The sequence below is a fragment of the Peromyscus eremicus genome, chromosome 8b (genome assembly GCF_949786415.1).
Source record: "Peromyscus eremicus chromosome 8b, PerEre_H2_v1, whole genome shotgun sequence".
Taxonomy (NCBI): Eukaryota; Metazoa; Chordata; class Mammalia; order Rodentia; family Cricetidae; genus Peromyscus; species Peromyscus eremicus.
In genome coordinates this window covers 61,961,018-61,974,421 of record NC_081424.1, presented here as the reverse complement: position 1 = coordinate 61,974,421, position 13,404 = coordinate 61,961,018, and the positions used below count along the sequence as shown (strand labels likewise).

Here is a 13,404-nt window from a genome sequence, read left to right as displayed (position 1 = left end):
TAAAAAAAAGGACAAATACTATAGGATTGTATTACAGAAATATACAGAATATACAAATTCATAGAGACAGAAAGGTTAGACGTTATCTCAAGACAGAAAAGAAAGGAATATAGAGCAATGATTTCCTAAGTACAGAATTTTGGTTTTGTGTGACGGAAAAAACCCACAAATGGATAGTAGTATCAGGACATAATATCATGAATGTAAAAAATAAATTTAAAAAAATTAATGTTAAAAAAAATTAAAAACAATCCACATATGAGATATATTCAAAGCCAAAAACTATAATCAAATAGAGAATTATATAACACGTAATGATGAAAGGCTACTGAACTTAGTGTTTGAGGCATTCTTATAAAGCAACAAGAAAATAACCAGCTTTCTGAAAAATATGATATTGGCTATTAATTGGCAATCAGTTAAATGGCATAAATACAAAATTCTATGAGCTCAATTATACTTAAAAGAAAAATAATGAAATGTGATTTCTTCTTAACTGTATCTACTTGATAAACACTAAATAAACAATAATGGTCACTATCTGCAATGCTAGAAATGGGTACAATTCTTGTATGTCTGCTGTTTATTTAAAACAGGATAATTTGGCAATATTCTATCATAAACATCAAACATCATCATTCTGCTGACCCAAACACATCACTTCTAGGCATTTTTCTTCAGAAATATGAAGGAGATTGATCAGTAAAATTCTTTACATAAAGAACAATAAAGGAATTCAGGCATTTACTAAAGAGGAAGTAGACAGTAATCCACAGGATGGAATGCTGAGAAGCTTTTCAAACGTGTGTTGTAAAGGGAAGAAAAGAAGTTCAAAATTAGCATGAAACCAAGCTCATTTGCCAAGTAAAGGCGATTTGAAATGCTGTGGTGATGCATGTTACAGAAGCATTGTTAGGGATATATCTGGGGAGTCAAATTCTTCTCCCTTTTAAGTATTTTCCATCTAAATATCATCCTCCATTGCTTTTCTAAATAAACTGATCAAATATTTTCAAGGAAAAAAACAGAGAGCACATGAATACCTATTTGTAACATTTTATTTTTAATGAATATGACAAAACATAAACTGAGTCTCTGGAGTTTTTCCAAAGCCTTATGTGCTAAAGGCTAAGTAAATCAGTACATTCTTAATTGTTTTAATTTCATCTTACCCTTTCAAAAGAACTAATGTCTTGCTATGCTTCCTGTTCACTATTTAAAAAATGTCACTTTGGAGTCTGCAGAAACAAGCACAAATATGAAATACCATTTATAGTAATGTTACTCCTGCCTGTTGTGTAAGAAGTTGGTAGGGACACTGTTTCCACCCAAACTGAACATCTAATTTATAAAGATAAAACTTTAAACATACAGCAAAACTAAGTCCCAGAACAACTTCAACATCTAAATCAAAGTATTTCCAAGAGGAGAAGAAATTGAACCATGGCTCATTTGTGAGGACACAGGTGGTGGAAATCGAGGACTATAAAGAACTTAGCCAGCTGCAATCTACTAAAGGTGAGAATTAGCAAACACCAGAACACAGAACACCTGTGTTCGAGGGCTCCGGCAAAACCCCAAAAACCCATGCTGGGCATTTAATAAAGGCAGCAGGGTGAAGGACTTGTGAAACTGACTTAGAGTAAGCCTAAGGAAAGTCAGGAGTCGACTTTTCCAGGATGGGTAGCAAGCCTCAAGACTCTTACTGCCTTGATTCTACTCCTTTGGGGGAACAACAAGGAACAGAAGTTTCTCACTTATTCAAAATGTAGTAAGATGCCAAAACACTCAGTAATCAAGACAATCTTAAAATGTAATATCCCAATGAAAGAAAAAAGAAATCTAGTACTGGGTGTTTTTCTTTTCCTAAAGATATTAAAAACATCTTGGGAAAACCTGCCAATGAAATTATGGATCAAAGAAGCCAAAGTGAGAAGTAATACAGTGTGTGAACAAGGGAAACACCAACAGATGATAAAACTGGAAGATTCAAAAAAGGCTGTGTTTAAAAGAAAATGATAGCACTAGATGTGGTAATAGTGAAGAATAATCTCAATTTAGTTTCTAAACTCATATCTTGTAAGAAAGTAACAAGAACAAATTAAAATCAAAAGAAATGAGAAGGAACAGAAACAAAATAGTGAAACAAAAAACTAGTTCACTGAAAAATAAATAAAGCTGATTAATCTGTACCTAGAATGATAAAGAAAAAGTTACCAACATTAGGAATGAAAGGGCATTCATGACTAAATATCTTTTTTTTTTTTTTCTTTTTTTTTTTTTTTTTGGTTTTTCGAGACAGGGTTTCTCTGTGTAGCTTTGTGCCTCTCCTGGAACTCACTTGGTAGCCCAGGCTGGCCTCGAACTCACAGAGATCCGCCTGGCTCTGCCTCCCGAGTGCTGGGATTAAAGGCGTGCGCCACCACCGCCCGGCATGACTAAATATCTTAAAGACATAAAAATAACAGGGAATGTTGCTAAGTTCATACCTATAAATTCAACAACATGGAGGAAAAGGACAAATTCCTCAGAAGAAACTATCAAACTCACTCCATAAGAGCGAGCTCGTAACAGTTCTTATCCACAAAAGAAATGGAAGTCAGATAAAATCTTTCAACAACAAAACTCATAGGCCAAGATAGTTTCCCTGACAATAATCCCATCATTTAATAAAGAAAAATTCCCAGATCTAAACAATTTGCCAAAATAGAAGGAAACACTTTCCAACTCATTTTATAAGGCAAATTATCAAAGACATTAAGAGAAACAAAATTATGAATCATTACTGTTCATAAACCAAAGAAAAAGAGCATTTCACTATAAATATGTGATACTGATATTATAACAATATTCTAAAATTACAAAGTCACCTGCTTTGCACAGTTTCTCATTCTTGGGAGCATATAAATTTCTTCAAGTTCCTTTTGTCTTTCTTCCTCCTCTAACCGTCGTCTTTGATCTTCTGGAATGATTTCCTCCCAGTTCTTTGAATTTCTTTCAGGTTCCAATTCAATGTCATCTTCATCCATATTTGAAAAGTTGGCAACCTGATAAATTTCAGAATTTTAACAGAGTAAGTATAACAGACAATATTTAACCCTAAGTCACATATTTATTCTTTTAAAGGAGAAGTAGGAGAATGCCAGAAGACAGAACTAAAACCTAAGCAACTGCACCTGGCATGATCAACCCTAGCTAGTATCCCCAGATGAAGTACAAGAATCATTAATGCCAAGCGTTTGAGGCCAATCTCAAAACCCCTCCCCATTATCTGAACAACAAAAGAAAAACCTAAATCTCTCAAGACAATTACTATAAATTAAACTATCACTGCTAATTATCTAGTTATTTCTTCATTAGAGCAAAGTAGATCAAGCCAAACCAAGTGACTTCTAAGATTCCTCCTTCCTGCAATGATTCTCTGTGCTGTTATTCAGCATTACTAATTAATAACAGAACTCAGGGCAGACAACAAACTAGCAGTTGACAAAGTAACAAAACAGTAATGTGTATTAGTCAGATGCTGTATGATCTTCTGAAGGAATTCCGAGACTAGTCTATGAACTACTAAGTGCCAAAGAATGACCTTCCCCTTTCATAAAAACAGAACATGAAGAGTAGCTGACAGATTCCTAAAGCCTTGGGTAAATAACTAGGTTTCTAGACCTTTGCTTCCATCCCATTTCTAAAGTAATGGATAGAAACTAACTTTTGTGAGGATAATTTAATACATTTAAAGTTCTAAGAAGATATTCTGCCAACACTCATCAAAACTAATATATGAAAACTCACACATAACTGAATGAAGACAAGAAAACTTATGCCTACTATTCATATAGATAAAGAGCCTGAAGGTATTTATTATCTAATATTAAAATGTGCTCAGGCATGCCAGTACATATCTATAATCAAAGTACTGAAAAAGTTATTGTCATAAGGTAAGTTCCAGGCAAGCACGCGCGCACTCTGTAAGTCCTCACCTCAAAAAAAAAAAATAAATAAATAAAAAATAAAAAAAATAAAAAAAAATAAATCAAATAAATAAAACAAATAGGCAGCTTTAACAGGTAGCTAGCCATGTAAGAGTACCAATGCACTGGTATATAAATCATCTGCATTTATTCTAGTTATTATTGAGCTGTGGGTTCCCCCCACCACCTTTTCTTGCCTCTCCCCCCCAAGCAGTTAACCAAAGGCAAATAGTGCAATGTAATTACAGGAAAAACAATTTGCTAGATCAAGCCCAGAGTGACAGCTTCAAAATCTTTTTTTGTTTTGTTTTGTTTTTTTACGAGACAGGGTTTCTCTGTGTAGCTTTGCGCCTTTCCTGGAACTCATTCTGTAGCCCAGGCTGGCCTCGAACTCACAGAGATCCGCCTGGCTCTGCCTCCCAAGTGCTGGGATTAAAGGCGTGTGCCACCACTGCCCAGCTCAGTTTCAAAATCTTTTATTTCATTTTGTCTTCCACTTTATTGTCCCACCCCCAGTCCATTCTCTGTCCTCCAGAGTATTGACTTCTAAGTCCCTGGTATTCAGATACTACAATTAGTACCTGTTGAATGAACAAATGCCAACTGATCCCTAAGAACTGCCACTCACAGAAACTGGCTAAGGCGCAGGGGAACTGTTTGTCATTTTTGGTTTTGAGCTTGAGCCAAGGAACTTGCTTTTTAAAAAAAAAAAAAAAAAAAAAAAAAATTGAACACTGCTCAACTTCCTCCGTGAAGTCAGGTGATTTATGTTGTGTCAGCCCTCAACAAGTCAGGGGCATTTACCAGTGGTACGAGTTACTTACTCTGACTGATTTGCTGCAGTGTTCTTATTTTTGATAATTTTTCAATTAATTTTTGTTGAAATCTGCTCCAATAAAAATCCAAGTTGTAAAGGAGGCAGAGTGAGGGGCACTCAGGAGAATTTGAGTTGTAGTAGTAGAATATGATCAAAATACATTGTATAAATGCATAAAATTTCCAACGAATAAAAAAATACTATCTAAAAAAAAAATCAGCTGAGAAGTTCAAGGCCAGCCTGGTCTACAGAGTGAGTTCCAGGACAAGCTCCAAAGGTACACAGAGAAACTCTGTCTCAAAAAAACAAAAACAAACAAAAAAATCAGCTGAGAGTCTTCAGTCATGGAAACCTGAATAAAGATCACATTCATTCATGTATTATCCTAAATATGTGGGAACATACTATCTGCTGAGCATAATTCCGGCTGTGAATTAGGAACCCATCTCACACAATGAATTTCATCATCCATAAACAACTTGGCCTCATCAGGTGATGACAGTTTGAGCACAGTTTGTTAGTTCTGTTCAAAGGTATCAAAATAGTCACTCAACCCCACAGCAACCAGCAGTGGTGGAGAGAGGAAGAAAGACCTACCTTGAACTGGGAAAGCAGCTCATCCCCTACAGTCAGGGGACCTGGCTCATTCTCATGAGTTTCAGCTCTCTTCAAGATTTCATCTATATCCATTTCCTGTATTAAAAGGAGAGTTTATTTTAAATGAACTGGAGTCTTTCCCTTATCTAACAGACAGCACATATTCTGATATAACTGTTGTTAACCTGGGGCTCTTGCTCTTCTCCTTCTGGCTCCTTAAAAAGCTCCTCAGCACCAAATTTTAAAATGGCTGATAACTCCTCTTTATTGAAGGGGGTAGAACTGAAAACAGGAAAAAACAAAAACTCAATCTTAACAGCAATATTATCAGAGTATATTCAGTATAGTCATTTTTATAAGTGATGAGGAAGTCACATGGGTAAAGTTATTTTAAAACTAAGAAACTTGAGACACAGAAATTAGGAGAATGCCTCTGGATCATCAATCTGCAACGGTAAAGCCAGGTATCTGTATGTATGCCTCTAATACAAATCAGTCTAAACATCTTTAAAAAGTGAGTACAAAAATTAACCGCACTAAATACAGGACACTGTAGTCTACTCACAGTGATATAGTCAGAAAACATGAGTTTAGGGTGACTCCTAACATGGCTTTTCTGTAGTGAGGTGCCCACCTGGATGGAGCAGAACCCGTGTGCAGTACTGTCTTCCCAGTGGTGTCCATTCTTTGAATCACAAGATGATCTAAAACCATTTTCTTTTTGGCCCTTTCAAGAATATCTTCTTCAACTGATCCCTTTGTAACTAGACGATATATATTCACCTAAAGGCAAGCATGAGAAACAATTACAGTAAAAAGGATCTTTCTCTAACTTGAATGCCCAAATGGCAGTACATAGAGAGTTCATCCTCTACTAATTTCCAAATTGTCAAATGTAAATCAAAAATTTTAAATTTTCTAACACACTGTGTCATGTCTAAAGCTAAAGTTCTGCCATTTATAAAACTATTTGAGGAGCAGGAGACACGGCTCAGCAGTTAACACCGGCTGCTCTTCTAGGGGACCCGGGTTCAACTCCCAGCACCCACAAGGCAGCTTGTAACTGCCTGTAACTCCAGTTTCAGGGGATCAGAAACCTTCACACAGATATGTGTGCAGGCAAAACATGAGTGCACACGAATATAAAAATAAATTATTTTAATAAAAACTATTGAATGCATCCTTCCTTCATACTTTTTTTTTTTTTTTTTTTTTTTTTTTGGTTTTTCGAGACAGGGTTTCTCTGTGTAGCTTTGCGCCTTTCCTGGAACTCGCTTTGTAGACCAGGCTGGCCTCGAACTCACAGAGATCCTCCTGCCTCTGCCTCCCAAGTGCTGGGATTAAAGGCGTGCGCCACCACCGCCCGGCTAAATAGTTTTAAAAACAAACCATACACATAATGGGAACTGGATCCAGGCTGGTGCCACTTGACTCCATAATCCCAACTGGTGTTTTTGTACAAAGTGTCAGAGGGGAAAATGAGACAATGTGGTACTGAGTTGAGTGGTCTGGTTGGCAGAGAAGCAGTTCAGTGATGACCAGGTCACACCTCCTTCCGTCCACACTGCCATGGGTGCCTCCCATCACTTAGCTCACACACACGCATATTCCAGTGACTTGACTTTCCTGTGATCTGCTGTTGTCTCACCAAACTCCACCTCCAGCTGTAAACTGATCACTGTGCTCTTGAAGGTGCTGTGTGTCTCTATGCTAGTACTCTGTTCTCCAGGTTCCTCTGGAAGAGCTGCCAGTGCTCTTAACCACGGAGCCATTTCTCTCCCCCCAGGAGTGATTTGTTTTTAAATTATTACTTATCTAGTGGGGAAAAAAAACTGTCTTTATACCGTTTCTTTGATTATGATGTCTTGTTATATATTATAAATATATATAGTTACATATTTAAGTTTTGTTACATATTTAAGTGCATTCTAGAACACTACATCGATGACAAAGCTGTGTGAACTACTCCCTGAAAGAAGTTCTACTATGAACAAACTTTAACCAAAACCTCAAGGCTGATGCTTGGATAAATTCATCCTGGTCAAAGAATTAGGACCACCTTGTTCTGTTCAAGCAGCAGCAGATGGCTGTACAGAATCTGTCTACTGGGGCTGGCAACTGTGTGTGGAGAACCTTGTATACCCACTACTTGAACCATCAAAGGTTAATAAGCAAGCTAACAAACCAAGTTTTTATACTGAATAGGTCACATTCATTCTAGTTACAATCTAAACAGAATGCAGAGTCTGACATAAAGTTCTCTCAGTTCTATCAGACTCTGGGTTTCCTGCAGCTCATCAAAAGCTGCGTGACTGGGTCTCAATGATCTTCCCATTGCCTTAGTCAAATCTACACAGTAGCCGGGCGGTGGTGGCGCACGCCTTTAATCCCAGCACTCGGGAGGCAGAGCCAGGCAGATCTCTGTGAGTTCGAGGCCAGCCTGGTCTCCAAAGCGAGTTCCAGAAAAGGTGCAAAGCTACACAGAAAAACCCTGCCTTGAAAAAAAAAAAAATCTACAGAGTTTTCAAAAAGAAAAAAAAATACTCAAATAACAAATTAAAATACCTGTTTCTTCTGTCCAATTCGATGAGCTCTTGCTTGAGCCTGAAGATCATTTTGCGGATTCCAATCAGAATCAAATATAACAACAGTGTCAGCAGAGGCTAGGTTAATGCCTAAACCCCCAGCTCTTGTAGAAAGCAAAAAGCAGAAATCCTACAAGGAATTTTAAATATACGAAATTTTAGATCTTCTAAGCTGTTATCAATATCAGACTCAAAGTAATTTTACAACTGATTTTCTGAATTGAAGGTGTTTCACCAATGACACTATTAAAGTGAAAGGCAACACCAATGCTCGGTGGGAGAGCACTCGCCTAGCAGCACAAGGCCCTGGGCCTGATCTCCAACAAAGTAAACAACAATAATAACAATGACAGTAACTAATGCGTAAACCTTTATGAGGATCAACCAACAAGATTTCAAAACATAAACCCATGTAATAATAACAAACACAAAATTCAACATAGTGCTTATTACTTCCAACAAACAGGAGAGGTTGAAATAGAAGAGTAATTTTTTTCTTAAAAAATACAAGTCAAACAACAAATTCTAATGATAAAAGGCTAATTTTTACTGAAGTAAATTAACTATAATATGTTAAAATACTAGTGACAGGTCAGATTTAGCATAAACTACAAACTTAAAGCTAGTGAAAGCAGGCCAGCACCAACTCTTTCAAAAACCAAGGACATGGGCTGGAGAGATGGGTCAGTGGTTGAAGCACTGGCTGCTCTTCCAGAGGAACCAGGTTCAATTCCCAGCAGCACATGGTAGCTCACAACTGTCTGTAACTCCAGTTCCTGAAGACCTGACACCCATGGCAAAACACCAATGCACACAAAATAAAAATTTTAAAAAGGACATGTGATGACTTAAGCAAAATAAAATAATTAAAACAAAATGTATAATTTTAAAAGCAATCATACCTCTGATCCCTCAGCATTAAAATGATCTAGAGCTTGTTTCCTCAGCTCCCCTTTTATTGATCCATCTAATCTCTAGAACAAAACAAATTAAAATACTTCATAAACCACAGTCAAATGTTAAACAACTAAAATCACTAAGTCCAGTGTACTTACTAGGTAACAGCATTAGAACCACCTGAGAACAAAGAAATTGTGGTTACAGAGCCCAACCCAGATCTTCTGAACCAGAAACCCTACAGCTAGAGTTCAACAAACACCATCTAGCTAATTCTGATGGATGCTTAAGTTTCAAAGGCCTGGTGGAATCTGGTCAAGCAGCCTCCATGAGTGGCTTCTTCAACTCAGGCAAGTGATTCAATTTTCCCCTTCCCTGTTTCTTTGGCAGTACAGCAGTCAGTGAAGCTCTACTAAACATCAGCTATTACTGAGCTTGGGGTGTGACTTCATAGCAGAGAGCATTTGCCTAATGTATATGAGGCTTCTGGTTCAATCCCTGGCATGGGGAAGGGGCTGTTACCTAAGTACCCATTGGTTGTACACTAGAACTAACTTGCTACTCCAATCCATCCATTTTCTTTTCTGTTTTTGCAACGCTGAGGAATAAGTCCAGAGGCTCCTGTGTATGTGGCAAGTACTTTATCACCTGAGCTACATCTGCTGCCCATGAGCCACGCTTACAATGGCACACACATTAAGTACAACTTTGGGAAGCAATATGCCAAGCTCTGCTTTGTTGGCATTTTCCTTTTTAACAGCTGATAACATGTAATAATCATTTTGGTACTAATTCTCCATTGATAACAAGAAAAAAATTAATATGCTGAAATTTAATTATAAAATTTATTCATAACCAGTGTTACAATCATTGTTGGACCATTACAATTTTCAGTACTGTCAGGAAAAAAATAGCTCTAAGGATTGGCACAAATGTAAATAACTCATGGAGGGGAAGGGGAAGGGGAAGGGGAAGGGGAAGGGGAAGGGGAAGGGAAGGGGAAGGGAAGGGAAGGGAAGGGAAGGGAAGGGAAGGGGGAAGGAGAAAGGAGAATTAGCTCAGTAGCAGAGCAAGTCCTGGGTTCAGTCCTCAGCTGGGGGTTGGGGGGCGGGGAGTCTAAAGAAATTCTCCTTAAAATCAAGATGAATAACCAAGTAAACTAGCAACAAAACCAACAACAAAAAAATTAAGACACTATCTACAACAGTAAAGACAAAAATTTGGGAAGATATTATAATACAAAACACATACAAAAATGTTTTAGGTTTCCGGGAATGTGGCTCTGTGGAAGGGCACTTTCCCAGTATGTACAAGGCACTGACCTGACCCCAGTGTTCCAAAGGGCAAACACAGGAGACAGTATGTTTTTGGTTGCTTGGTAAGCTTTACTTTTTGTCGGTTTAATCTGTTAAACAAAAACCAATCAAACTGAAATCTAGGGTATGACTTAGTTAAGTTTCAAGCAGAGTAGAGGTAAAAGAAGTTTAGTGTTTTTGTTTGCTTGTTTGTTTGTCCCTGGCTGACCTTAAACTCACATCCATCTGACTGCCTCTGTCTCCCCAACGCTGAAATTAAAGGTATGCAATAACATGCCCAGCAAAACAAGTCTTTTCAAAACAGATTTTTCAACCATATTTAATTTTACATATATTACAGCCCTACCTCCTTCCATTCCTCCACTCTTACAGTCTCTGCAATGTAGAACAGGGAGCTTCTCACATCTCACACTGACAACTTACTGTCTGCTTCCTTCAATCTGTTACCACAAGCTACTAAGCACCCAGATTCTACTTTTCCACCTCTTGGCACTGAGCCTTGTATTGTAGAGTTTCCTTTCTGTTCCCAGACCTTGGCACTTCCCTCATGTTAGACCTTCTTGAAAAATGAAAAGATAATGTATGTTAAAGTTACGATTTTTAAGGATTACTTTTATTTTTAGTTGTGTGTGCATGTGTGGTTCTGTGTGCCCTTGAAGATGCCAAATCAGTGGGATGAGCTTCCAGTGGTAAGTAGTCACCTGTATGTGTGCTAGCAACCAACGCAGGTCCTCCAAAAGCAGCAAGTGCTCTGAACTGCTGAACACTCTCCAGCCCCCAGCACTGATTTTTAAAGATACCTGGGACCACTGGAGCATCTTAGGAGGCTGAAGTGGGAGGATCTTGCTCAAGGCCAGCATGAGCAAGACCTTGTTATCTAAAAAAGTAGAAAGAATGGCGGTCATGTAGCTAGCATGCACAAGGCCCTGGGTTCATTCCACAGCACCACATAAAACAAGCATGATTGTACATGCCTAGTGGTTGAGGGAGATACAAGCAATGTAATCCACAACTACACAGTGAGTGCAAGGCAAGCCTGAGTACAGAATAAAAGGATTATGAGAATTTTACTAATGTTTTTATATTATAAATGTAGCTTTAACTCTAAAAACTTTGTTTTAATTTTATTTTTTACCATGTATATGCACACATGCATGCAAATTCCCTCAGAGGCCAGAGAGGGTGTAGAATCCCACAAGGCTGGAGATACAGCTTGTTGTGAACCACCAAAAATGAGTACTAAGAACTGAACTCGGGTCCTCTGAAAGAACAGGTGGTGTCCTCATTGGCTTCTCTTTTCTATGTGTCCAGCCCCAAGAAAAACATTTAAGGAATTGATTCTCAGTGGTTTTGAGAGAAGTGGTCTAAACCTTCTCCCAAATGAAGAGGTCTAAACCTGAAATAAGAATCACATTTTTTTTTCTGTTAAAATAAAAATTACAATTAGTAAAACCTAGAATGCTTATGTATCATTTGTTTTGACATGACTTAAATAAATTAAAAAATATTTCCAGCCAAGCGGTGGTGGTGCACACCTTTAAATCCCAACACTCGGGAGGCAGAGGCAGGCAGATCTCTGTGATCCAGGACAGACACCAAAACTACACAGAGAAACCTTGTCTCAAAAAAACAACAACAAAAAATAATATTTCTATCTAGGAAGTAATCTAGGAATGAGAGTAGGTCTGGGCAGAGGACTGGAAGAGCTTTTAGATGAATTTCTGTACATTTTCCCACTTGGTACAGCACGAAACAGTTGTTTAATTACAAATGGTGGTACTGTTGCTCCCCTTAAATTACTACTTTTTCTATGTATTAATATCTCCCAGTAACTGTCTTTCACAACACATAACAAATGTAGTATTTCCACTTTGAAATTGGTAACATACCACAACGTAAGCTTCAACAGCACACAGACTGTGTACATGTTCCCATTTGATTCTTCTGCCTACGTTAAATATATACCACTCAGTAGCTGTGTATACTGAATGTCTGCTATATGACTGGTACTATTCCAAGGGGACAGTAAGATGACTTGGTAGGTACAGGTGTTTGCAAAGCAAGCCTGGGGACCTGAGTCCAACCCCTGAAGCCAACATGAATGTAGAAGAAGAAATAGCTCTGGCCTCCATGAGAGCACCCCTGAGCACACATTCAAACACAACTGATGAAATCATTAGAGGTGAAGTACTGAAAACAGGACCTGACTGTAATATTAAAATACTCATCAATGTAGGCTTTAATTCCACGGAATAAATGTCAACATGAATTTTAAGTAGACAGACAGGATGTAAGCCTACTTTGATCTGATCCCTTCTCTAGTTTCATTCAGCGAACTATGGATCAGACTAACCACAAGTACACAGATCATCAGAACCTGCACCATCCTGGCAGTGTGTCCAAGGACAGCTTCTCCTTCCTCAGACTTCAGGTTAATTCACAAAGCTTCTTAACCTAGAAACACTGCCTTAGTCCAGCTTTTAACAATATACAACATAAAAGACAGAATTAAAATAAAAATTGGTGAAAAAAATGAAACTCTTAGAGAAAGAACAGTGGCAAATATAATCCTCTAAGCAGATATGTTTAAGAGAAATATAATTTATATGCAAAATAATCTCAAAAGTAATTCTACAAAATAAGCTCAAGAACATGACGAAACTTAAAGACAATGAAATGCTTACTTGAAAGGGGAATTGACGATACTTCAAATATTCTGCAAGTATATCTAACATCCGCACCATCTGAGAAAAAATGAGTACTCGGTTGCCTCTTTCTCTTAGGCGAATTAACAGCTTGTCTAGAAGAATTAATTTTCCGCTACTACGGATTAAGTGCTAAAGAAACAATAAATTAAAACTATTACAACATGTGATAAAGAAATAAATAGTACAGTGCTCCACCTAATCATGTACTTCCTCCACTCCACCTAATCATGTAGTTCCTCCAATTATTTCCAATTGAGAATTTAAGTTTTTCAAAATGCTGAAGAGAAACTTAGTTTAGCTTTCAAAATTTTCTAGGACTTTTCCCATTTTACTCTATTACATAATTAAAACCACCCTCTCCATGCAGCACTGCACTCTTATTGTCCAGCAGGAAAATGGTGCTGCCTCGTTCTATTTGCTGGCCCTTCACTACTTCTCCAAGTATTAACCAAAACAAGCATACATTAAAAAAAAACAAAAACAGCAATTAAACAAACAATACTTTAAAGAGCG

At 37.6% G+C, this 13,404-nt stretch overlaps 1 protein-coding gene across 1 annotated transcript in view; it reads right to left on the bottom strand.

Moving 5' to 3' along the window:
• The window catches only part of Chd1 (chromodomain helicase DNA binding protein 1), an 81,104-nt gene that overhangs the window by 24,337 nt on the left and 43,363 nt on the right, over window positions 1–13,404 (bottom strand). The window contains exons 17-23 of the mRNA XM_059272928.1: window positions 12,868–13,020; window positions 8,873–8,944; window positions 7,951–8,100; window positions 6,020–6,168; window positions 5,571–5,667; window positions 5,386–5,481; window positions 2,871–3,047 (exon numbers count right to left, since the gene is read on the bottom strand). Of these exons, the coding sequence (XP_059128911.1) occupies window positions 2,871–3,047; window positions 5,386–5,481; window positions 5,571–5,667; window positions 6,020–6,168; window positions 7,951–8,100; window positions 8,873–8,944; window positions 12,868–13,020 (894 nt within the window). The remainder of the gene's footprint in view (window positions 1–2,870; window positions 3,048–5,385; window positions 5,482–5,570; window positions 5,668–6,019; window positions 6,169–7,950; window positions 8,101–8,872; window positions 8,945–12,867; window positions 13,021–13,404) is intronic.